This window comes from Cyprinus carpio, chromosome B4, assembly GCF_018340385.1.
Source record: "Cyprinus carpio isolate SPL01 chromosome B4, ASM1834038v1, whole genome shotgun sequence".
Lineage (NCBI taxonomy): Eukaryota > Metazoa > Chordata > Actinopteri > Cypriniformes > Cyprinidae > Cyprinus > Cyprinus carpio.
Window position 1 is genome coordinate 1,655,481 of NC_056600.1, and position 27,780 is coordinate 1,683,260.

The 27,780-nt window shown below is 37.8% G+C and overlaps 1 protein-coding gene across 4 annotated transcripts; it reads right to left on the reverse strand.

The window, feature by feature from the left end:
- Positions 1 to 689: 689 nt before the first annotated feature.
- LOC109089285 (monocarboxylate transporter 2-like) lies at positions 690 to 27,054 on the reverse strand. 4 transcript variants are annotated; one of them, XM_042721553.1, is made up of 7 exons: positions 8,208 to 9,570; positions 7,407 to 7,538; positions 7,082 to 7,307; positions 5,034 to 5,177; positions 3,504 to 3,791; positions 2,599 to 3,117; positions 690 to 1,414 (listed from the first exon to the last, which is right to left on the reverse strand). In XM_042721553.1, exons 3-7 carry the CDS (start codon positions 7,293 to 7,295, stop codon positions 1,143 to 1,145), a joined length of 1,437 nt encoding a protein of 478 aa, XP_042577487.1. In that variant the 5' UTR covers positions 7,296 to 7,307; positions 7,407 to 7,538; positions 8,208 to 9,570; the 3' UTR covers positions 690 to 1,142. The 4 variants fall into 4 exon arrangements, with proteins under 4 accessions (XP_042577487.1, XP_042577484.1, XP_042577485.1 ...); XM_042721550.1 differs by lacking the exons at positions 7,407 to 7,538; positions 8,208 to 9,570 and adding an exon at positions 26,906 to 27,054; XM_042721551.1 differs by lacking the exons at positions 7,407 to 7,538; positions 8,208 to 9,570 and adding an exon at positions 25,286 to 25,472.
- Positions 27,055 to 27,780: the final 726 nt, after the last annotated feature.

The following is a 27,780-nucleotide window of genomic DNA, read 5'->3' on the forward strand; positions in this document are numbered from 1 at the left end:
GTCAAATACGGACGTTTGCTGAACCTGAACCACGAGAAATGACCGTTACCAAGCTATTAAGGCTGTCTATATCAAAGTGCGCGTTTATTAGGGCTACGATGATAAATCGATGCAGAATCGATTCGTGGATCGGTTCTGAGATCTTCCGAATGCATCGTGATTCTCTCTGGAATAGATTCTGAGATTAGATTTTAACAGCAGATGGGGTTCTAATCTAGTTTTCATCTGCACACTCAAATGCTCATGTTATTTCACCTCGGACCAGAATGCTTTTATGACGCCAGATTAATGTAAACACAGCCCACTGTGAACACCCTTGTGATTCACTTCAACCGTTTCAAATTATGATATAAACTCAATTATGAGATTTAAACTCAAAATTATGATATAAACTCAGAATTATGAGACAAACTCAATTATGAGATATAAACTCAAATTATGAGATATAAACTCAAATTATGAGATATAAACTCACAATTATGAGACAAACTCAGAATTATGAGATATAAACTCAAATTATGAGATATAAACTCAAATTATGAGATATAAACTCACAATTATGAGACAAACTCAATTATGAGATATAAACTCAAATTATGAGATATAAACTCACAATTATGAGACAAACTCATATAAACTCAGAATTATGAGACAAACTCAGAATTATGAGATATAAACTCAAATTGTGAGATATAAACTCAGAATTATGAGATATAAACTAGGTTATGCGATATAAACTCAAATTGTGAAATATAAACCTACATCGTGAGATTTAAACTCATAATTGAGATATAAACACAATTTGTGAGATTTAAACTCAAAATTGCAAAAATGCAAGATTTACAACTAGAAATCCTGAAGTTGAAATTTTGAGGTTTTGAGCACAATTTTTACCTTTTATTCGTCTGAACTGCAAATTTATATCTTATAAAAAAAAAAAAAGGTCTGAATTGTGAGATAAAGTTGTAATTTATAATTTTTTTTCTATTTTGTGGTGGAAACAAAATCTCAGAATCGATGCTGAATCATTTCTCGATTCGCGATGCATCGACTTATTTTCCCAGCCCTAGCGTTGATCTGCTGTGATCTGTCTAATAAAGCCTCTACAGCTTTGGCAGTGTCTTCAGAGTTTGCATAGGCTTTCAGATGTTGGTTTCTCGCTGCAGCACACCGTCTTTGTTCTCGCAGAGCTGCTGTGCCGCTTCAGCGTCAGCGTCTGTGTCTGCGTGGGTCTCCGTCTGCTCCTGCTCCTCTTGCTCGCCGCGTTTGTACGTCTCCTCTTGCTTGCGCTCGCGCTCCAACAGCCGATAGTTGATGAAGTTACCGATGAAGAGCCAGATGCTGGAAAGAACGACCACCGCCCCGCAGCACAGGTACATGTACTTGTAGTTCTTTGTGATGTCCACTAACTTCCCTGCAAATCAATGCCATGTGTTAATTACAGCATTACAGACACATTTATAGATATACGTGTATACATGAAAGGAATATTCTGTTCAAAAAGAGAGTTTAGAAATCAAAACAAAGACAATAAAAGAAATGCAAAGCACTGACTGACTAAGTGTATTGAAGAAACATTGTTATTTTAGTTCAGCATTATTTATTTCATTTATTTTTCAATTAGCTTTTATTTTAAAAATAATCATTTTAGTAATTTAGTAATGTATCCTAGTATTATTTTAGTACCGTTAAGATAATATTATAGTTTTCATTCATATTGATATTAGATTTTATTATATATTCTCCAATATCATTTTAATTTTTGTTGTGTTGCAGTGTTCTTGTAATATCATATACTATTATAGTTGTCATCAATATTATTTTTTTATAAATGTTTTCATTTTTTATTTTAGTTAGAGTAATTTTTTTTGTCATTTTTATTTATTTATTTATTTTTTTTAAATTAAACTTAATGAAAATAAGAAGTCGCTTTGGCAACTAGCTGAAATAAAAGTTAATAAAAAGTTTTTTATTTTATTATATTTACGTAATTACCCTGATGTGCTTTTGTAATTTGTATTTGATTTTGTTCTTTTTAATATTATTTAGCTTTAATTTATTATTAGCTTTAGTTTTTTATTTCAAGTTTTACATCAAATATACAAAATTTAATACCCAACATCACAATTCTCATTTAATAATTACATTTTACATTTTCTAAACTTTAAATAAAAAAAAAATAAAAAGCTTTACTTTAAATAGCAAAAATTTATTTTATCTTATTACCTGCCAGTGGCAGTCTGATATACACCGGGCATGTATTTTTATTTCAGTTTTAATTTGAGTAATTTTCATTATTTATATTTTTCTTCATATTTTATGTTATTACCTGCCAGCGGTGGTCCGATGAGCACCAGACATTTATTTTTAATTACAGTTTTAATTACTTTAATTTTAGTCATTTTCAGTATTTTTATGTTTTAAACTTAATATTTATATTCATATTTTATCTTGCGTTTTTACCCGCCAGCGGTATTCCGATGAGCACCGAACATGTATTTTTATTTCAGTTTTAATTTAAGTAATTTTCAGTATTTTAAATTTATGTTTTTCACTTAATATTTATATTTATATTCATGTTTTATCTTATTTTATTACCTGCCAGTGGCGGTCCGATGAGCACCGGACAGCACTCCACGATAGTGGTGAGCCCCACGGCGCTGGAGAACCTCTGCGCTCCCACCAGGTCCATCAGCGTCTCGAACAGGACGGCGCTCACCATCCCGAAGGCGAAGCCGAAGAAGACGGCGTACACCACCATCCCGGTGTAGCTCTCCACCAGTGGACACAGCAGGTGACACACGCCGTTATACAGCACGGCGAAGCTGAAGAAGTACTGGATCCGCGGCCGGACCCAGCGCGAGTTGGCCAGCAGGCCCATGGACGGCCGCGCAAACATGTCCACAAAAGCCAGGATGGACAACAGGAAGGCCGCTTGATACTCGTCCACCCCGTTGTCTTTAGCATACGACGAGAGGAAGACGATCGGCGCGAAGAAGCCCAAGAACATGATGACGTTTCCCGACAGGTAGATGAGGAATCCGCGGTGTTTGAAGAGCGACAGATCCAGATACTTATTGACCGTCTGCCAGGCCGTGGTCTTCTCCGTCAGGGGACCTATTATGCAAAAATCACATTTATAATCATCTCGTTAGTAAAGCCGGTTCTGTAATCAGCAGTAAATCTCCATCACCTGCTTTCAGATGGAGCAGCATTTACTACACAGAACCGTAGTTCACTGACAAGCTACGCAAAAAAAAAAAAAAATCACAGATGATATAAAAACGCGATTATGAATTAGTTCGGGATTTCCTGGGTTTCTTCTGTGGGGGGGGGGGCATTAGCTCATTTGCATTTAAAGGAACAAACACAAAAACGGCCTAAAAGAGGCAACTTTAACCAGCTATAAAAAATGATCTGTGGGGTATTTAAAGTTTAAACTTCACAGACACACTCTGGGGACATCAGAGACTTATTTTAAATCTTAAAAATAAAAGGTTCACCTTTAACCATCGACGGTTTCTCCTCCAGCGCTTTGGCCGGGTTCGGCGGGGCCTTTAGGGGCCTCATGAGCGATCCGGCCACGCAGCAGTTCAGCAGGAGCCCGCCGAGGATCAGGAAGCTTCCCCTCCATCCGTACTCATTGATCAGATACTGGTTGAGCGGCGCCAGCGTGCTGAGGAACACGGGACTGCCGGCCATGGCGAAGCCATTAGCGATGGGACGCTTCTTGTAGAAATACTTCCCGATCATCGTAAGCGCCGGCTGGAGGTTGAAGGCCAGACCGAAGCCTGTGAGAGGAAACAAGATGGCAGAGGGCATTGTGGGATACTGACTGTCCCCCGAATCCATTGAGCTTATAACCCAAAAAATGGTTGCATTCATCCATAATGGTGTATAATTTGTGTTGGGGGTTATTTTGACCCCGATTGGTTTCCATACAAATCGCCAAAAATCAACTCTACGAAAAACACTAAAGATGATTTTTTTTTAAATGTAAAACTTCTATTGTAGCTTGTTGGAGACAAAAAAATGTGTAAAATATGAGAAATTATGAACTCCTGTTGTGTTGAAAATTAGTTCCTCCATTTGTGTTGTGCGTCAAATTGACCCACATTGGCTTCCGTAAAATGTGCCAAAATGAACATTATAGAGTCATGGTTTTACATAAAACTGTTATTGTAGCTTATTAGAGATATAAAATATGAGCAATAATAAACTCTTATTGTGTTAAAAATAATTGTACGCCATTTGTGTTGGATGTCATTTTGACCCCGATTGGCCTCCATACAAATCACCAACTCTATGAAGAACACTAAAGATGATTATTTTAATGTAAAAAATCTATAAAATGTTAGAAATCATGAACTCCTGTTGTGTCGAAAGTAATGGTTCACCATTTGTCAGATTGACCCACATTGGCTTCCATTAAATTTGCCAAAATTAACATTGAAGTTTACATAAAACCTCCATTGTTGAATGTCAGAGATATATATTATGAGCACTAATGAACTCTAAATCTTACACATACTCTGTGGAGGCCAAAAAAATACATCGTTAAATGGGCTGATGGGCTCAGTGTGCATTGTCCTATGTGCTAAGTTTAATGGTTTCTCATGTGCACATAAAAGTCTGCATATTTTTTTATTTTTGCAAAGGTCCTTGAGGCTATGTAATAAGGTGCTAAGAATACTGTGAGAAGAAAGCCAAAATACCTATAACCTGTATTTTGCATAATGACATAGTGCAGCTTGAATTCATTCCATCGTGTTAAGAATCGAGAGTCAAGAATCTGTCATGAAAACACACTTCTTGTATGATAAATATATTTTCATGAATTTCTTAATTTTCTATTATTAAAAAAAAAAATGAAATAGGGGCACAAGTCTGGAAATGCATACTCTGCTTTATTTTTTCCATACTTTTCCAAACCATGTAGGAACCCTGTACATGTACCAAAATTTTAAGAACATAACTGTTTAACCAGCATTTCAAGCAGAATGTGGGTCAAACTGATGTAGTTAAACACTGACCGCCGATGACGCCGATGCAGATGTAGAGCTGCAAGACGGTGTTGCAGAAGGAGGCGCTGATCATCCCGATGGCGCACAGAAATCCTCCCAGGATCATGATGGGACGGCAGCCGTAGGTGTTCACCAGAATACTGCTGATGGGACCTGAAACAGAACAACAGCTGAAAATCCAATGAAAAAAACACATAATCAGCTCCCTTCTGATCAGCCAGGGCTATTACATTAACTAAAACCATTAAAAAAAAACATGACTGAAATAACTTAAATATCTAAGCCAGTTATTTTACTCACTAGCTTAAATATTTATCTAGTTGCCATTTAGTTGAACTAGATGTACAGCAATAACTAGTGCTGTCAAACGATTAATCGCTTCCAAAATAAAAGTTTTTGTTTACATAATATGTGTATATTTATTATGTATATATGAATAGAAACACATGCATGTATATATTCATGAAAAATATGTTACATGTTAAATATATTCATATATAATATAAAATATAAGAATGCATGTAAATATTTACTGTATGTGTGTGTATTTATATATACATAATAAATATACACAGTACATGCATATATTATGTAAACAAAAACTTTTATTTTGGATGCGATTAATCAGGATTAATCGTTTGACAGCACTTACAATAACTAAAACTGAATATACTGTAAAATAAACTAAAAATGAATTTAAAAAAGAAGCTAAAAGTAATTAAAAATATTAATTAAAAATTATATCTCTATGATACTGAAATAGCAATGTGATCAACGCAATGTGATTTTATTGTCACTGAGATATGATAATAGTTTTTTGCATTTTGTGTGTGCGATTCTTGGATTTGTGTGTAAAGTTTTAAGCGGGAAAATGTTTTGAAAATCTGTTGAAAAAAACAGTTATTTAAAGTTATTTAAAACAGTTTTAGTTATTTTAGTACATCAAGTTTAATTAAATTAAAATTAGAAATGTTTACTTGGCAACTAGTTGAAATTTAAAAAAATAAATTTTTACAAATATTTCATGCATGTAATGATTTTTTGGTTAACTAGAATAGCCCTGGATCGATGCAAACACTCCACTGCTAATAGATTCAACATCCTAATCAGAAAGCACGAAAGTCAAGACTATTTCAGTAGTTGTTTTTTTGGCGTTGTTTTGTTTTGTTAAGCTTTCAGATGTTGTTCTGTGAAAGATCTGTGTTGTAGATCATCAGGTGTGTCAGACCGGCACTTAATTTAGCTCATAAAGCGTCTCGGGCTTCTGAGCCGCAGGGCAGATCTCATTAACATGCAGTCACTCAGCCTTCCCATGATCCTCAGCGTGAAAACACACACAGCGTCACAGCCCTGAACTGAAGCACTGCAGACAGACAGGTGTGTGTGTGTGTGTGTGTGTGTGTGTTCTCCAGCATGTTAAGGTCAGATCTGCATGTTAATGCTTGTTCATAATAAAGGATGCTGATTTAATTTAGGAGAGAGCTGCGTGACGTGTGACACCGGTCAGTTTGTTCTGGACATGTGTTAATTTAATTAATCCAGTAATGAATTTCATTTGACTCTAATTGAAATGGTTTCTCAGTCGTGCTGCTGCTGAACATCACGTCAACTACAGCGTGTCGACACGACCTTTATGTGACACCAAAACAGCTTAATCCTTTACAAACCCAACGTCATTTGATTAAAAAAATACAGTAAGGATTGTGAAATATTATTACAATTTAAAACAGCTGTTTTCAGTGTGAATCTCTGTTAAACTGTAATTGAATTCTGTGATCAAAAGATGAATCATTGTGTCACATGATCTTCAGAAATCATTCTAATATGATGATTTGCTGCTCAAGAAACATTTCTGATTATTATCAATGTTGAAAACAGTTGTGCTGCACAATACTTTTGTGGAAACTGTGACACATTTTATTTTTTCAGGATTCACAGATGAATCAAAAATTCAGAAGAACAGCATTTATTTGAGATAGAAATCTTTTGGGACATTATGAATGTCTGGCACTTACTATTTTTAAAAAGACTTTTCGAACCCTTTGTAAATGTTTTACCTCCTGCATACATGACGGCCAGCATGATGGAGGAGATCCAGGCCACCTCACTGTACGAGGCGCTGAAGATGTTCTGGATGTCTTTGAAGAACACGGTGGTGGCCTTCGGGAAGGCGTAAGAGAATCCGATGGAGATGAAGGCCCCGCCCACCACAGCCCAGCCCCACCCACCGTCTGGAGGCGGCACGGCTGGGGGTCCGACAGGTGGAGGCATCGTGAGATATCACTGCAGGAGAGACGGAGACCGGCAATTAGCTTGAGATTTCAACCAATCACGTGAGTGTGGGGCTGACCAATGAGAGACCAGAGGGAGTGTTCAGGAAACCTGTCTGATAACAGGTGGTTTTTACTGTGATCCTGCAGAAATGACACCGGATTCTGTTTTTAGTCTCTGGTAGGCAGACAGAGGGACCAGATATAGCAGCTCTGGGTGGAACGAGCCGCCTGGAAATGAGCGCTAATTAAAACCAAACAGACATAAAGAGAGTTCATGAGCCAAAATAGATGCTTTTGACGCCTTTCGTTTCATCATAAACACACATGAAAAATAATACTGAAAAAACAACACTAAAATGCACATTTATTTGTATTATGATGTTAGTTACATTTTTGAAACAATCATGTTTTTCAGATTTGCTTTACAAAATATATGTAACTTTACCTTTATGTAAAGTTGGATATATATATATATGTATAAAAATATATAAATTTACAACTTAACATATTGAGCTGTGTAATTATATAATTGTATAAATATTTTAGAAAACATACATATAGAATACTATATATATATATATATATATATATATATATATATATATATATATATATATATATATATTTTTTTTTTTTTTTTTTTTTTTTTTTTTGCCCCCCACAATTTTGAGAAAATTCTCAGAATCATGATAAAGTCAGATATAAATGCACAATTCTGAGAAAGAAAAAAAAGTTGTGAGATAAAAATCTGCTAGTACAAGAAAAAAAAAATCTTGGCTAGTGAGATAAAAACTTGTGATTACCTTTTTTATTTTATGGTGGAAAAAAAGCAAACTTTAAAAGAAAAGAAAGCCAGAATGATTAGATAAACTCGGAAATTCACAAATTGTGAGACAAAAGTTGCAATTACCTTATCATTTTTTAATCCCATGCCGGAAACAAGCTTCAATAACATCTAGACTCAATTTCAGTTTAAGGTGTGCCGTGTCTTTTAACAGCTTCATAATCCAGTTTTGGCATTTATTTGCATACTGAATTGTAATTGGTCTGCTCCTCCTTTCATATATTTCATCATTTCATTTCCACACAACCAGTGAATAAAAGCTGAACTCACCGAAACTCTCACAGTGTGTGAGAGATTGAGGAGATTAAAGTCACTCAGGGTCACTGAGACAACACAAGTCATCGCCACGGCAACAGTGTTTACAGCTGTCAGTCACTGACCAAATAAAGCCCCGCCTCCTGCTGCTTGAGTTCATGGAAAAGCGGGCGGGGCTACACACGTAACCAAGTCATTGTTTACAACCAAACAAAACTTGAGAGATTATTATCACGTGATGTTTCAGTTCCGAAGCCAAAGGTGTCAGAAACACACACACACACACACACACACACAGCGCTCATGTGATGTTAACACCCCAGAACTAAAGCCCTGAGTGAGATAAGCTTTTGTTTTTAGCTATGCTCTTTTCAAATCCAAATAACCTTCCTGCAAAGTTATTGTGAATGATATCACTGCATGCTGAGGTTTTAACTTATATTTCAAAGTACCAAACACTGGGCCTCATTTATCAGTCTAACGTAGTAGAAACGATCTCATTGTACGAATGATCGCACGTTAATCTCATCCAAAAACCCCTGTTAACCTTGTAACTGCCAAACGATTAGGCTACATTCATTTATGTAATTTATTTGTATATATAGTAAATATTTAGTTCCCTTCACTCTACAACAAATATTTTAAATTTAATGGTATTCAGAACAGAACAAGAATGAAAAATAAGTAGTTATAAAATTATATATTAAATTATCAAATAAAACACAAATTAGAGTACAGTGTCAAGCAAAACTGAAACGGTCTCATACCACAAGAATGTTTCCATTTTTGTCATATTTGTAACATTTGTTTGCATAACTATTATTCATTATGTAGCCTAAACATGGCTTTAAACTTCACTTGTGTTCTAATATCGATGTAAAGTCCTTCACATGCGCAAAAGTGTTTGTTTGTTTGATTTTGCACCTTTTAAAATAAACTGTGTAACTTATGTTTGGCTGACTGCATTTTAGTTTGATGATGAATGGCTGAAATTTCAGGCAACGCTAAAACTGATGTTGTTTGTGTGTGCGATCAGATGGATTAAATCAAATAAAAGAAATAAAATGCATTAAGAGTATCACAAAAACAAGCGTAGCCTATACTTGTTGCACAGTGGGGTTTTTTCCTTTTGTTAATCTCTTAATTATATTATAGTCTGTTATATGTTTTGTGTGATCCTATTTATTATTTGGCAAGATTTAAACTCAAAATTCTGAGAAAAAAAGTCAGAATTTTGAGATTTAAACTCAGAAAAAAGTCAGAATTACAATTTTATATCTCACAATTCTCACAACAGTTCTTTTTCTTCTCAGAATTGTAATTAAGTCATAAGTGTTAAATTCCAATTACCTTTTTTAATTGTTTTATTTTGTGGTTTAAATGGGCTTTCATCGTAAAAAGTCCTTTTATCAACTTCAAAACTGTACATTTGTCAAATGTTTTATTTGTAAAGCGCATCTTTTTGTACAATAAATGACTTTAATACTACGTTTTAAACTCATTTTGTTATGTAATGAATGGCATTTGTTCAGTCACTCATTGGTGCTCAGATTATTAACCAATCACACGTCTTGTTTACAGTGGCGATTCATCTGATCCAATCAGAAGCTGAGGCGAGTACACTACTAATGCAGCGATGTGATTGGCTGACGGCAGAGGCTTGCGCAGACTAAACGGGACACAGTGAGAGGTTATGAGAGGTCTGTATTCTCCTTCAGCTTGAAGGTCGCGGTCTGGTTTGAAGCGGTGAGTGCTGCTCATGAATATTTAATGAGATGGCCTTCCTCATCTTTAGGCCCTGATTTCTCTACAGTTCACATCACACAGACCTCCATCACCGCTGATCGATTACAAACGAGCACACACGTGATCTCAGGGACTTCTGTGCTGTCTAAAGCAGTATTCAGACACAATCATATTCCATGCATTGAGAAAATCGCTTTATAAATAAAGCAGATCTGATGCAGCCGATCGACTGAGCGTATCAGGCAGTTTTCAAGGTCTCCTTCTGTCCTGGTTTGACATTTCCAAACTCACAGACTGTGCCGAGGACATTCAGGGTCACGCGAAACCGCTGGAAAACTCCCAGAATTCAGTTCACGCCTTAAACACTTAAAAAGTTTCACTGCCATTAACTCTTCATAGTGTGACCCAGCTAGCAAAACTGTTGTTTTTATTACGTTTCTGAAACATGTTATTTTAGTATACTGTTATAGTTTTTTTAAATAATTTAAACCAGTTTTTATGCTTATATTTTCTATTTTAATTTTATTTGAAGTTTTTGCAATTTTGTTGTGTTTCTGCCACTTTCAGTAGTTTTTATTGTATGTATCTCGATATAGTTTAGAGTAATTTTATTTAATTTTGTACATCAGTTTAACTAAATTTGAAATGTTGCCTTGGAAACTAGCTGAAATGAAAACTAATTTAAGCTCAAATTTTAGTTTCAGTTAATTATAAAACCTCTGTTTCTGAATGTTCTCTAAAAGTTTAAGAAGTTAAAGTCTTAGAAACGTTTATTCTTGGTTATACAAATGTTACGGGAACATTGCATTGTATCATTTTGAAACGTTACGGGAACGTTATTATTCAGTGCTCTCTGAACGTTCTGAAACAAGGAGTAACATTTAAAAAAAAAAAACGTTACAAATGTTATTAAAGACTTGATAGCTTTGAATGAACATTCCATTAATGTTACTGGAAGAACATTTGTTCAAAACCTTACAAGAACGTTCTGAGAACATTCCCTGTTATCTGAGAAGTTACATTTTGTGTTTGTCTTTTAAATAAGATAAATGTGTATAATATAAAAACCATAGACGAAAAGCTGTTCCTTATTTTAAAAATTTATACCACAGTGTAGAAAAGTTGTAAACATTAAACACCATTTCACTTTTTCAATTTCAAAATATCACATTTAATTCAATGTGTTACGTGGCATTTCTCAAAAGTACTAGTCGATTCCAAATAAAAAAAAATAGTTCTACAGCAGATTTTTTTCATTGTTGGTAAAAGGTGAAACCCAGCGCTGGTGGAAGCGGCACAAACAGCATCCGCGCTCCAGCTGTGAACTAACTCAATACATCAGCGCGAGACCTAAACGCCTCTGATCTTCAACAATATTTATTCATCGCTGCGTTGATTTAACATCAGCTGAACATATGCTGTTTAAAGCAGGTTTGAATGAGAGGAAAGACCTGCTGGCCGATCCCCTGTGTTTGAAGGCCAAGAAACCTGAAGTTCAAAAACAAGACTTTCCCACCCAAAGAAAGAGACTTCAGAGAAACAATAGCGTCAGCGAGAGAGAGCGCTGCGGGGGGCCACTAATCACACGTCTCCACCTCTGTTATTTAACTTCAGATACATCTGAGATATCATAACAGAAACGTACATAATGCACACACGTACACAGACCGGCTTCTCTTTGAAAGAATGAGCAGATACAGAAAGACGCTGCTGGAAACCGATAGTCTAGACAATAACTTGCATTAAAAGAGATTTTCTTCTGGTAGAAGGTAAAAGCCTCATGTCTGATACATGAAACATGATCAAAACATTCCTGTCGCACACAATCTACTGCATGTCTGGTTTAGAGTGTTTTATCCAGTCAAAGCTCTTTTAGTGTAACTGTAGCTGGAGCTTCTGGTGTCCAATATGGACTGTTTTTGATCAAGTAAAGGTCAGAATAACTGCAGTAATATCTCCAGATGAACTCTTACTGGACTGAAGCAGCTCAGCTTTACTTGATTCTCCATCAATCATGTTTTAGAGTCTCAAATCTGATCATCAGGATCTTTTGAGGAGCGTTTGTTTCCAGAAGCTTTACTTTCACTGTTCCTCAGCGGAGGAATGATCTTCACAAGTCTCCAGAACATCTCACATCTTCTGAGGAGCCTTTATTTCTTCAGCTCTCAATCACTGCATTATATGTTTGGATCATTTACATCTCATCTTCATAAATATCAGCATGTGCACCAAATTGAGCTGTTTTCTCCCTCCATATTCTCATTGTATCACTTTACATGAGTCATAAAAGAGCTGTCTTTATATTTAGCCCATTTAAAGCTTTAATAATTATTAAGTTGGCTTGAGAAAGCCAACTTACTGATCTACTATTTAAACTTATTAAGTTGGCTTGAGAAAGCCAACTTACTGATCTACTATTTAAACTTATTATTATTAAGTTGGCTTGAGAAAGCCAACTTACTGATCTACTATTTAAACTTATTATTAGTGGTGCTTGCCGAAGGCAAAGCATCACTATTACTATCTCACATACTTATTATTAGTGGTGCTTGCCGAAGGCAAAGCATCACTTATATTATCTCACATACTTATTATTCTTCTTCTTATAGATCCGTACAAATTTCGGCGCGTAACTAGTCCCGCACCGTTTGTCACAGACCCACAAAAGAGGCGTCAAATCGTGCGGCCTATTGAGGAGAGGTGTGCTATGACTTTTATAAGCAATCGGGCGTACGATGTTCGTACATCGGGCGAAATATCGCCCGAAAAATCGCATAGACAATGCATTGCGGCCAACTTTGACGGATCATAGCTCCGAGAGAGAATTTCGCAGAAACATGTGAATCACCACATTTGGAGAGGCTATCAGACTGTGCGAGAACATACCACGCAGTGGGGTGTAAGTTGTACCCCTGGGGCGCAAGAGCCCCCCAAATTTGCCCCATAGACATATTATGGTGAGGGATCGCCCATGAAACACTGCGTTTTTCCTACTATGGTAATTTACCTAGGAGTTTTGCATTGAACATAACTCTGAATCACAATGTCATAGAGACATGGGGGTGGGCTCATTTTAATCAGGCAACCAATCAGTCTGTCACGATCATTGTAAAGCAGTCAAGCCACGCCCTAGCAACCATTTAGGGCCCCTTAGTAACAAGCTCCATAGACTTCCATTGAAAAAGATCAAATTAATATCTTTGGATAGAAGTGTCATAGAAACATGAGGGTGGTCTCGTTTTACTCGGAGCAGCAAACAGCCAATCACGAATCACCTTCAAGACTTCATAGCCAGGCCCTAGCAACCATTTAGAGCACACTAGCAACCCAAAGCACAGAGGGATATCTTCAAATCTGAATATCATAAAGGCATGGGGGTTGGTTTATATCATTCATACTGGAAAGCAACCATCATTCCCAGCATTGACAGATGCCACGCCACTCCCTAGCAACCAAACAGAGTACCCTAGCAACCGTTTTGCAAGACCTATCTCTCTGCATCAAAACATCATAAAGACATGGGGGTTGGCTTATATTGTCAAGCATCCTTTGGAGTATCATCACTGGGGAGCTGAAAGGCAACTCCCTAGCAACCAAACAGAGTACCCTAGCAACCATTTTGCAAGATCTATATCTCTGCATCAGAACAATGTACAGACATGGGGGTTGGTCTATATTGTCAAGCAGCCTTTGGAGTATTATCATTGGCAGCTGTGAGGCCACTCCCTAGCAACCAAACAGAGTACCCTAGCAACCATTTTGCAAGACCTATATCTCTGCATCAGAACATCGTACAGACATGGCGGTTGGCTCTATTGACTCATGCTAGCAAACTGGAATTCTAACATGCTAGTCATGCTAGCAGTGAATAGCTACATGCTAATAGTGATTAGCTAAGACATAAATCAGGCTATGAACTCTATAAAAAGACCTTAGCAACTGAGGGCCGAGTTTTGCCACTGCAAGCACCACTCACATTTTCTTCAGGAAATGTACATTCTAGTTCTTCTTATTCTTCTTCTTATAGATTCCGTACAAATTTCGGCGCGTAACTAGTCCCGCAGTTTTTGTCACAGACCCGCAAAAGAGGTGTCAAATCGTGCGGCCTATTCGGGAATGGTGTGCTATGACTTTTATAAGCGATCGGGCGTACGATGTTCGCACACCGGGCGAAAAATCGCCCGAAAAATCGCATAGACAATGCATTGCGGCCAACTTTGACGGATCATAGCTCGGAGAGAGAATTTCGCAGAAACATGTGAATCACCACATTTGGAGAGGCTATCAGGCTGTGCGAGAACATACCCCACAGTGGGGTATAAGTTGTACCCCTGGGGCGCAAGAGCCCCCCAAAGTTGCCCCATAGACATACTATGGTGAGGGATCGCCCATGAAACAGCGCGTTTTTCCTACTATGGTACTTTACCTAGGAGTTTTGCATTGAACATTAACTCTGGATCACAATGTCATAGAGACATGGGGGTGGGCTCATTTTACTCAGCCAACCAATCAGTCTATCAGGATCATTGTGAAGCAGTCAAGCCACGCCCTAGCAACCATTTAGGGCCCCTTAGTAACAACCTCCATAGACTTCCATTGAAAAAGATCAAATTAATATCTTTGGATAGGAGTGTCATAGAAACATGAGGGTGGGCTCGTTTGACTCGGGGCAACAAACGACCAATCAGGAATCACCTTCAAGACTTCATAGCCACGCCCTAGCAACCATTTAGAGCACCCTAGCAACCCAAAGCATAGAGGGATATCTTCAAATCTGAATGTCATAAAGCAATAAGGGTTGGTTTCTATCATTCATACTGGCAAGCAGCCTTTGGAGTATCTACATTGGCAGCTGCTAGGCCACTCCCTAGCAGCCAAACAGAGTACCCTAGCAACCGTTTTGCAAGACCTATATCTCTGCATCAGAACATCGTACAGACATGGGGGTTGGTTTACATTGGCAAGCAGCCTTTGGAGAATCATCACTGGCAGCTGTCAGGCCACTCCCTAGCAACCAAACAGAGTACCCTAGCAACCATTTAGTAAGTATTATATCTTTACAACCGAAAATCGTACAGACATGGGGGTTGGTTTATATTGGCAAGCAGCCTTTGAGTATCATCATTGACAGATGCCAAGCCACTCCCTAGCAACCAAACAGAGTACCCTAGCAACCGTTTTTCAAGATCTATATCTCTGCATCAGAACATCGTACAGACATGGGGGTTGGCTTTTTTGACTCATGCTAGCAAACTGGAATTCCAACTTACTAGTCATGCTAGCAGTGAATAGCTACATGCTAATAGTGATTAGCTAAGTGCTCAAATTGGCTAACAACATGCTATGAACTCTATATAAACTTCATAGTGACCATCTGTGACAACTACAAACCATCTAGTAACAGCATAGCAACTACCCCAGTTACCATAGCAACCGCCTAGCAACCACCCAGAACACCCTAGCAACCGCCTAGCAACATCTTAGCAACCACCCCAAATAGCTTAGCAACTGCCTAGCAACCACCCAGGTTACCATAGCAACCGCCTACCAACCACCTAGCAACACCTTAGCAACCACCCCAAGTACCTTAGCAACTGCCTAGCAACCACCTAGCAACCACCCAGAACACCCTAGCAACTGCATAGCAACACCTTAGCAACCACCCCAAGTACCTTAGCAACTGCCTAGCAACCACCCAGGTTACCATAGCAACCACCTAGCAACCACTCAGAACACCCTAGCAACCGCCTATCAACACCTTAGCAACCAACCCAAATAACCTAGCAACCACCTAGCAACACCTTAGCAACCACCCCAAGTACCTTAGCAACCGCCTAGCAACCACCCAGAACACCCTAGCAACCACATAGCAACACCTTAGCAACCATCCCAAGTACCTTAGCAACTGCCTAGCAACACCTTAGCAACCACCCCAAGTACCTTAGCAACTGCCTAGCAACCGCCTAGCAACCACCCAGAACACCCTAGCAACACCTTAGCAACCACCCTAAGTACCTTAGCAACTGCCTAGCAACCGCCTAGCAACCACCCAGAACACCCTAGCAACCGCTTAGCAACACCTTAGCAACCACCCCAAGGACCTTAGCAACTGCCTAGCAACCACCCAGGTTACCATATCAACCACCTAGCAACCACTCAGAACATCATAGCAAACCGCCTACTAACACCTTAGCAACCACCCCAAGTGACCTAGCAACCACATAGCAACACCCTAGCAACCACCTTGGGTACCCTAGCAAAGCAACCGCTCTAACAAACGCCAAGAAACACCGTAGCAACCGAGCGCCGAGTTTTGCCACTGCAAGCACCACTCACATTTTCTTCAGGAAATGTACATTCTAGTTATTATTATTATTCTTACTTCTGAGACTAAAATTTCTGACTCTAACTCCTCCTAGAGCTTTAACTCTACAGACTTCAAACTCAGCCCAGCTCTTCAGACTGATCTCGCCGGGTGTGCTATATCTTTTCTAACTGATCAGACTTATGGTTTTCATAAAAATGAAGATTAAAAATCATAAAAATCCCATAGACTTTTATTGACGGAATGTTCAGATGAGCCAAGCTCCAACTGTCAAAATTCAAAACTAAACAAACTAAACCCCATTAGACTCCATCAAGCTTCGCTTCTATGTACTATTTCTAATCCATTTAAACTCATTCAAACTCATCTATTTAATATTTCTAATCTATCTATCTATCTATCTCTATCTATCTATCTATCTATCTATCTCTATATCTATCTATCTATCTATCTATCTATCTATCTATCTATCTATCAATCTATCTATCATCTATCTATCTATCTATCTATCTATCATCTGACTCTATCTATCTATCTATCTATCTATCTATCTATCTATCTATCTATCTATCGATGCTATCTATCTCTATCTATCTAAACATGCTAGTCATCTATCTATCTAATCTATCTAGCTATGCTAGCGACATGCTAGTCTATCATGCTATCTAGCGACAGGCTAGTCCTCCTATCTATCTATGCTAGTCACTCGCTATCATGCTAGCATCTAAACTGCTAGCTGACATGCTAGTAACTCGCTAATCTATGCTATCTACATGCTAGCGACATTGCTATCTAGTAACTATCTCGCTAATATCATCTATCTATCTAATCATGCTATCTACATCTAGCTAGAAACATGCTAGTCACTCGCTAATCATGCTAAAAACATGCTAGCGACATCGCTAGTCTCGCTAATCATGCTAAAAACATGCTAGCGACATGCTAGTCACTCGCTAATCATGCTAGAAACATGCTAGCGACATGCTAGTAACTCGCTAATCATGCTAGAAACATGCTAGCGACATGCTAGTCCTCGCTAATCATGCTAAAAAACATGCTAGCGACATGCTAGTCACTCGCTAATCATGCTAAAAACATGCTAGCGACATGCTAGTCACTCGCTAATCATGCTAGAAACATGCTAGCGACATGCTAGTCACTCGCTAATCATGCTAGAAACATGCTAGCGACATGCTAGTCACTCGCTAATCATGCTAAAAACATGCTAGCGACATGCTAGTCACTCGCTAATCATGCTAGAAACATGCTAGCGACATGCTAGTCACTTGCTAATCATGCTAGAAACATGCTAGCGACATGCTAGTAACTTGCTAATCATGCTAGAAACATGCTAATCATGCTAGAAACATGCTAGCGACATGCTAGTCAATCGTTAATCATGCTAAAAACATGCTAGCGACATGCTAGTCATTTGCTAATCATGCTAGAAACATGCTAGCGACATGCTAGTCACTCGCTAATCATGCTAAAAACATGCTAGTGAAATGCTAGTGACATGCTAGTCACATGCACATCATGCTAGAAAAATGCTAGTGACATGCTAGTAACTTGCTAATCATGCTACTGACATGCTAGTCACTTGCTAATCATGCTAGAAACATGCTAGCGACATGCTAGTAACTTGCTTATCATGCTAGTGACATGCTAGTCACTTGCTAATCATGCTAGAAAAATGCTAACGACATGCTAGTCACTCGCTAATCATGCTAAAAAAACATATTAGTGACATGCTAGTCACTTGCTAATCATGCTAAAAAAACATGCTAGCAACATGCTAGTCATTTGCTAATCATGCTAGAAACATGCTAGCGACATGCTAGTCACTCTCTAATCATGCTAAAAACATGCTAGTGACATGCTAGTCACTTGCTAATCATGATAGAAACATGCTAGTGACATGCTAGTAACATGCTAATCATGCTAGTCACTTGCTAATCATGCTAGAACTCGCTAATCATGCTAGCGACATGCTAGTCACTCGCTAATCATGCTAGAAACATGCTAGGCGACATGCTAGCACTAATCATGCTAGAAACATGCTAGCGACATGCTAGTCAACATGCTAATCATGCTAGAAACATGCTAGCGACATGCTAGTCACTTGCTATCATGCTAGAAAAACATGCTAGTAACATTATTCATTTGCTAATCATGCTAAAAAATGCTAGTGACACTTGCTAATCATGCTAGAAACATGCTAGTGAAACTTTAGTCAAAAAAATGCTTCAAACTTTTCAAATCTTTCCAAACTTTTTAGTCAAACTTTCTGTTCAGGACTGCTAGTCAAGCCAACTTAACAGTTAGTCTGACTTGACAACTTTTTATGCTAGTTACATGCTAGTCACTCGCTAATCATGCTAAAACATTTCTGACTGCTAACTCCTCCTAGATGCTAAAAAACATGCTACAGAATCAAATGCTAGCCCATTTGCTCTTCAGACTAATCATCTAAGCCGGGCTAGTGACATCTAGTCTAACTAATAAGCTAGTGACATGTTTCATAAAAATGAAGCTAGAAACATGCATAAAACATGCATAGTCACTTGCTTATCATGCTACGGAATGCTAGCGATGAGCTAGTCCACTGTCAAATCATCTAAAAACTATGCGACAGTCAACATGCTAAACCCGCATTAGACTCCATCAAGCTTCGCTTCTATGTAATCTATCTATCCATGCTAGAAAACATGCTAGTAACTTGCTAATCATGCTAATAACATGCTAGTCACTTGCTATCTATCTATCTGCTCTATCTATCTATCTATCATCATGCTTTCACTTTTAAACTCTATCTATCTTTTCTATCTATCTATCTATGCTATCTATCTATCATCTATGCTATTAGTCATCTAATCAATGCTATGCTATCTAGTCTTCTATCATGCTAAACATCTAGCGACATGCTAGTATTATTCTTCTGAGGCTAGTGACTATTATCTGCTATCTCCTATCTACATCTAGCTATCTACAGACTATCTATCTACTTGCTAGCTCTTCACATGCTAATACATGCTAGTCACTCGATAATCATTTCTAGTGACATGCTAGTCACTGGCTAATCATGCTAAAAACATGCTAGCGACATGCTAGTCACAGATCGATAATCCCATAGCTAAAAACATGCTAGTATGACATGCTAGTAACTGCTCGCTAATCATGCTAATAAACATGCTAAAACACATGCTAGTCAAGCTTGCTAATCATGCTAAAAACATGCTATTTGACATGCATTCAAACTCGCTATCTATGCTAACTATTTCTAGCGACATGCTAGTATCTATTAATCTCGCTAAAAAATGCTAAATCATGCTATAGTACTTGCTAAACATGCTAGCGACATGCTAGTCACTCGCTAATCATGCTAAAAACATGCTAGCGACATGCTAGTCACTCGCTAATCATGCTAAAACATGCTAGCGATCATCGCGCCGGTGTGCTATGCTAGTCATGGTATCTGATCATGCTAAAAATCCCATAGCTATGCTAGCTCCATCTATCTAATTCATGCTAAACAACATGCTTAGTCTATCTAGTCTACTAATCTATCATCTAAAAATCTATCATGCTAGTCATCTATCTATGCTCTATCTATCATGCTCTAAATCTATGCTAGCGACATGCTATCATCACTTGCTAATCATGCTAGCTATCTACATGCTAGCTATTCTACATGCTAGTCACTATGCTAATCATGCTTATCTAAACATGCTAGCGACATGCTAATCACTTGCTAATCATGCTAGAAACATGCTAGCGACATGCTAGTCACTCGCTAATCATACTAAAAACATGCTAGCGACATGCTAGTCACTCGTTGCTAATCATGCTAGAAACATGCTAGCGACATGCTAGTCACTCTCGCTAATCATGCTAAAAAACATGCTAGCGAACATGCTAGTCACTCGCTAATCATGCTAAAAACATGCTAGCGACATGCTAGTCACTCGCTAATCATGCTAAAAACATGCTAGCGACATGCTAGTCACTCGCTAATCATGCTAGAAACATGCTAGCGACATGCTAGTCACTCGCTAAAAAAATGCTAGAAACATGCTAGCGCTACATGCTAGAAACTGCTAGCTAATCATGCTAATCAAACATGCTATCGCGACATGCTAGTCACTCGCTAATCATGCTAGAAACATGCTAGCGACATGCTAGTCACTCGCTAATCATGCTAAAAACTGCTATCATGCTAGCGACATGCTAGTCACTCGCTAATCATGCTAGAAACATGCTAGCGACATGCTAGTAACTTGCTAATCATGCTAAAAACATGCTAATGACATGCTAGTCACTCGCTAATCATGCTAAAAACATCATGCTAGCGACATGCTAGTCACTTGCTAATCATGCTAGAAACATGCTAGCGACATGCTAGTAACTTGCTAATCATGCTAGCGACATGCTAGTCACTTGCTAGAACATGCTAGTGACATGCTAAAAATCATGCTAGCGACATGCTAGTCACTCGCTAATCATGCTAAAAACATGCTAGCGACATGCTAGTCACTCGCTAATCATGCTAAAAACATGCTAGCGACATGCTAGTCACTCGCTAATCATGCTAGAAACATGCTAGTCACTCGCTAATCATGCTAAAAACATGCTAGCGACATGCTAGTCACTCGCTAATCATGCTAAAAAACATGCTAGCGACATGCTAGTCACTTGCTAATCATGCTAAAAACATGCTAGTGCTAGTCACTGCTAATCATGCTAGCGACATGCTACTCGACTATCATGCTATGCTAGTCACTTGCTAATCATGCTAGAAACATGCTAGTGACATGCTAGTCACTTGCTAATCATGCTAGAAACATGCTAGCGACATGCTAGTCACTAGCTAAATCATGCTAGTGACATGCTAGTAACTTGCTAATCCATGCTAGCAACAGCGACATGCTACTAACTAGCTTATCATGCTAGAAACATGCTAGTAACTTGCTAATCATTGCTAAACTGACATGCTAGTCACTTGCTTTTCTAAACTTTTTAAACTTTTCAAACTTTTTAAACTTTTTAAACTTTCTAAACTTTTCAAACTTTCTGTTCAGGCTTTCTCAAGCCAACTTAAAGTTTGTCTATATATTTGAAATTGATGTCATGCATCCCACATTATTCTTTTTTTTCTGAGACTAAAATTTCTGACTCTAACTCCTCCTAGAGGTTTAAACTCTACAGACTTCAAACTCAGCCCAGCTCTTCAGACTGATCTCGCCGGGTGTGCTATATCTTTTCTAACTGATCGGACTTATGGTTTTCATAAAAATTAAGATTAAAAATCATAAAAATCCCATAGACTTGTTACATTGACGGAATGTTCAGATGAGCCAAGCTCCAACTGTCAAAAATTCAAAACTAAACAAACTAAACCCCATTAGACTCAATCAAGCTTCGCTTCTATGTACTATTTCTAATCCATTTAAACTCATTCAAACTCATCTATCTAATATTTCTAATCTATCTATCTATCTATCTATCTATCTATCTATCTATCTATCTATCATCTGACTCTATCAATATCTATCTATCTATCTATCTGTCTATCTATCTAACATCTGACTCTATCAATATATATCTATCTGACTATTTCTATCTATCTATCTATCTATCTATCTATCTCTCTATCTATCTATCTATCTATCTATCTATCTATCTATCTATCTATCTATCTATCTATCTCCAGACTGTTTCTTTCTATCTATCTATCTATCTATCTATCTATCTATCTATCTATCTATCTATCTATCTATCTATCTATCCTAGCAACATGATGGTCACTCGCTAATCATGCTAAAAACATGCTAGCTACATGCTAGTCACTCGCTAAGCTAATCTAAAAACATGCTAGCGACTATGCTAGTCACTTGCTAATCATGCTAGAAACATGCTAGCGACATGCTAGTAACTCTATATATCTATTGCTAGAAACATGCTAGCGACATGCTAGTCACTCGCTAATCATGCTAGAAACATGCTAGCGACATGCTAGTCACTCGCTAATCATGCTAGAAAACATGCTAGCGACATGCTAGTCACTTAGAATCATGCTAGAAACATGCTAGCGACATCGCTAATCATGCTAATCATGCTAGAAACATGCTAGCGACATGCTAGTCATCGCTAATCATGCTAAAAACATGCTAGTGACAATGCGCGACATGCTAGTCACTTGCTCATGCTATCATGCTAAAAACATCATGCTAGCGACATGCTAGTCACTTGCTAATCATGCTAGAAACATGACATGCTAGCGACATGCTAGTATGCTAGTCACTCGCTAATCATGCTAGAAAAAAAACAACGACATGCTAGTCACTTGCTAATCATGCTAGCTAACATGCTAGTACATGCTAGTCACTGTAATCATGCTAAAAACATGCTAGTGACATGCTAGTCACTTTGCTAATCATGCTAGAAACATGCTAGCTACATGCTAGTCACTGCTAATCATGCTAATATTGCTACTGACATGCTAGTCACTTGCTAATCATGCTAGAAACATGCTAGCGACACGTAGCTAGTAGTCACTTGCTATTCATGCTAGAAACATGCTAGTCACTTGCTAATCATGCTAGCAACATGCTAGTAACGATCATGCTAGTCACAGTGCTTTGCTAATCATCATGCTGCTAAAAAATATTATTCTGAAAAAACTGTTCAAACTTCTAACTTCACTTTTCTAAATCAATGCTAAAAACATGCTAGCTAGTAACTAGAAACATGCTAGCGACATGCTAGTCACTCGCTAATCATGCTAGAAAACATGCTAGCGACATGCTAGTCACTCGCTAATCATGCTAAAACTGGTGCTAGTCAAAATCATGCTAAAAAAACATGCTAGCGACATGCTAGTCATTTGCTAAATCATGCTAGAAACATGCTAGCTACATGCTAGTCAAATCATGCTAAAACATGACAATGCTAGTGACATGCTAGTCACATTGCTAATCATGCTAGATAATGCTAGAAAGTAACTTGCTATCATGCTACTGACATGCTAGTCACGTTGCTAATCATGCTAAAAAACATGCTAGTGACATTAACTGCTTCATGCTAGTGACATGCTAGTCACTAATATGCTAGAAACTATGCTAACGACATGGCTAGTCACATGCGCTAATCATGCTAAAAAAACATATTAGTGACATAATTCACTTGCTAATCATGCTAAAAACATGCTAGCAACATGCTAGTCATTTGCTAATCATGCCTAGAAACATGCTAGCGACATGCTATTCTTAGTTGCTAAAAACTGCTAGTGACACTTTCACTTGCTAATCATGCTAAAACAAAGCGACATGCTACTGACAATGCTATCACTGTGCTAATCATGCTAGAAACATGCTAGCAACTTGCTAATTAGTTGCTAGCAACATGCTAGTAACTTGCTAGAAACAGCTAGTAACTCGCTAATCATGCTAAGAAATGCATGCTAGCGACATGCTAGTCAAACTTTTCTAACTTCATGCTAGAAAACATGCTAGGACAATGCTAGCTCACAACTCGCTAATCATGCTAAAAACATGCTAGCGACATGTAGTGCTAATCATGCTAACATGCTAGCGACATGCTAGTCACTTTGCTAATCATGCTAAAAACATGCTAGCGACATGCTAGTCACTTGCTAATCATGCTAAAAAACATGCTAGCGACATGCTAGTCACTAGAAAAACATGCTAATCATGCTAGTCACTCGCTCATCATGCTAAAAAACATGCTAGTGAAATGCTAGTGACATGCTAGTCACATGCTAATCATGCTAGAAACATGCTAGTGACATGCTAGTAACTTGCTAATCATGCTACTGACATGCTAGTCACTTGCTAATCATGCTAGAAACATGCTAGTGACATGCTAGTAACTTGCTTATCATGCTAGTGACATGCTAGTCATTTGCTAATCATGCTAGAAAAATGCTAAACGACATGCTAGTCACTCGGCTAATCATGCTAAAAACATATTTAGTGACATGCTAGTCACTTGCTAATCATGCTAAAAACATGCTAGCAACATGCTAGTCATTTGCTAATCATGCTAGAAAACATGCTAGCGACATGCTAGTCACTCGCTAATCATGCTAAAAACATGCTAGTGACATGCTAGTCACTTGCTAATCATGCTAGAAACATGCTAGCGACATGCTACTGACATGCTAGTCACTTGCTAATCATGCTAGAAACATGCTAGCGACATGCTAGTAACTTGCCTAATTATGTTAGCAACATGCTAGTAACTAGCTTATCATGCTAGAGACATGCTAGTAACTTTGCTAATCATGCTAATGACATGCTAGTCACTTGCTTAATTAAACTTCTTAAACTTTTCAAACTTCAAAACTTCAAACTTTTCAAACTTTTTAAACTTTTCAAACTATCCAAACTTTTTAAACTACACTTCCATGATTTCACAATCAAACTTAAAATATTTCCTGACTAACAATTGTGACCTTTAACCAACTTTTTAAAATGACACTGTTCTGATTTTAGGTTTAGAGGGTTAATAGTTTCTGAGTCATAATCGTGACCTTTCACCTACTTGTCCAAAATGACCCATATTTGCTCCTGCGCTGCACAACAACTGCATTCATTCATGCTTAAAGTGAGAAAAATACATATTGACAGTTGGTATAAATTCTCTAATGACCACGTTTTACTGGAAAACAAGTCGGTCACAGACTAATAACAGTGTGATGTCGGTGTGTGTTGTGTTCCGCTATCATCTGAGACGTCTTTCCTCTTGGAAATAATAGCAGTGCATGAATTTTCCAGAGATTAACGAGTGGCAAACTCACCTGAAAGCGTTTGTGGAGGCATGCATGCTCGTCTCTGCTTAGTGAAACATAAACGGCTTCATAAACGTTGTACTTGACCATATGAAGCACCAAAATATCGAGGAAGGGCGTCTCCTGTAATGCCCAGCGTCGTGTTTGAACCACACCAGTCTTAGATTATTCTTATCAGCACAGCGCAGAGAAAGCTGGAGTTCTGGGCTGGATTGAGACGCACATGCTCAGTGCGTTTCTGTCTGCTAGTGTCCAGCCTGTACCCATAATATTAATCACTAATAATAAACTACATGTACTTACTATATGGTTAGGATTAGGGGTACTTGCATGTAATTGTGTGTAATTAATTGTTATTATATAAATAAAAAAATTTAAAATATGCAAATATTAAAATAAAAAAATAAAAATAAAAAAATAAAATTATAAAATAAAAAAATTCAAAAAAAACCATCAAAAAAAACCACTTAAAAAAAATATTAATAATTTACAAAAGACCAGATAACTGTGAATGTTCTATTGTGAAGAACATTTGGTCGTGTCTTTCAGAGAACCTTCCCAGGTACAAATTAAGGTTATAATTTAAAGGTTACAAAACCGTTTCACAAGCACAGATGACATCATAAGGATGTTTTGAGAATGTTGATCTCTTAACATTATTCGTGTCCCTGCAGCACAAAAGCAGTCATAAGTAGCACAGGTATATTTGTAGCAATAGACAACAATACATTGTATGGGTCACAATTATACATTTCTCTTTTATGACAAAATATCATTAGGATATTAAGTAAAGATCATGTTCCGTGAAGATATTTAGTAAATTTCCTACCGTAAATATATCAAAACTTAATTCTTATTTAGTAAAATGCATTAATTTTAAAGACTTTAAAGATGATTTTCTCAATATTTAGATTTTTTTTTTTTTGCATCCTCAGATTCCAGATTTTCAAACAGCTGTATATCTCAGCTGAATATTGTCCTCCTAACAAACTTATTTATTCAGCTTTCAGATGATGTATAAATCTAGGGTCACATATCACTTACAAGAACATTCCATAAACATTACTATAAGAATGTTTTGTCCTATTATTTATAATAAAAACACTAGAACGTTGTGAGAACGTTCCCTGTTAGCTGAGTAATGACAGTCAAACAGAGGTGAGTCAGGTGCATCTATAACAGTAGATGACAACACTGTATGATATGACTGTATCCGGTTATGAAGAGGATGCAGGCGCATGTCATGCGTGAAGCTGTCTGTCACGTGACCCGCTGTAATAATGTAAGTCCAGCAGATGAAGTGACCCAGATCAGCCAAACCCGCTTACAGCATCAAAGCCCGGATAAATATAGCAGCGGCTCTCTCTGCGGTTCTGCTCCGTGTCTCTGCGCGCGGGATGCTGCGACGGAGCACCGGATACACACCGGATGCAACCAGTCAATATTTATTAATCTTCATCACTTTATTATATTCTGCAGGATTAACTGCAAATATCTAAATGTGTAATCGGCACATGATGCACATCATCATTTAGCAGCAGCATGTCGTGATAACGGGACCGTCTCGGAAGCACAAACCTATCATCATCATCATCATCATCATCATCATCATTTAAAAAGACTGTTTACCTTCAGGTCCGGTTATCAGTGCTGTCTGTCTCTCTGACCTTCAGCCGCTGCTGCAGAAAGACGCTCCGCACGCTGTTTGAATCCGTCGCTCTGCGGGCGGCGGCGGTGACGTCACGCGCGCTTTGGCGGAGGCTTGGCTCGTGAATATTAATGACGCGGCGTGACGCGCAGCTCTCCGATTGGCTACGAGGCAGGCGTGTCGCCCAGTGGGCGCGATGAATATTAATTAGGTTCATATCCGGGAAGGTAACCATCTGCAACGTTCAAATATTAAAAACAAAAGTCTGCAACGTCGACACAACGTAATAGTTATGCTGTACGGGAGCGCACGAGCTCAACTATTGTTCATTATTCCAGTCACACAAAATTTGGCCCCGGATCGCGTCTGGAATGCGCCTCTTTTAAAAGTCTTACCGGGTTCTTATTGTGCTAGAAAAAAAAACAACAATCAGTAAAGAGTAACAAATGATTCTGCCAAATAACAGGAAATAAAATTACAGTAGTCTTTTTTTTTTTTTTTTTTTTTTTCAGATTGTACAACATAAGACGTGGAACATCCGAATAATAGTTTTATATATATATATATATATATATATATATATATATATATATATATATATATATATATATATATATATATATATATATATAATTTAATTTTTTTCATTTTGCATCAGTCACGTGACCAGTGAATAAAATGACTCGGGATTTAAAAGGCATTATAGTGATTTCATGTTCACAATTAAATTTTAAAACCAAACAAACAAAAATTTTTTCATTTTTTTCAACTACTTCATAATTGCCATTCAATTCTATCAACTAAATAACAAATGAACAATTGCCATTTTATTCCATTTTTTGTGATCAAATGATCA

Coding starts and splice junctions, on each gene's coding strand:
- LOC109089285 (XM_042721550.1), bottom strand. CDS start 7,295: ATGCCTCCACCTGTCGGACCCCCAGCCGTGCCGCCTCCAGACGGTGGG. Junction 5,178..7,081: donor GGCCGTCATGTATGCAGGAG/GTAAAACATTTA, acceptor GTTCTGTTTCAG/GTCCCATCAGCAGTATTCTG. Junction 3,792..5,033: donor CTGCATCGGCGTCATCGGCG/GTCAGTGTTTAA, acceptor TTCCTCTCACAG/GCTTCGGTCTGGCCTTCAAC.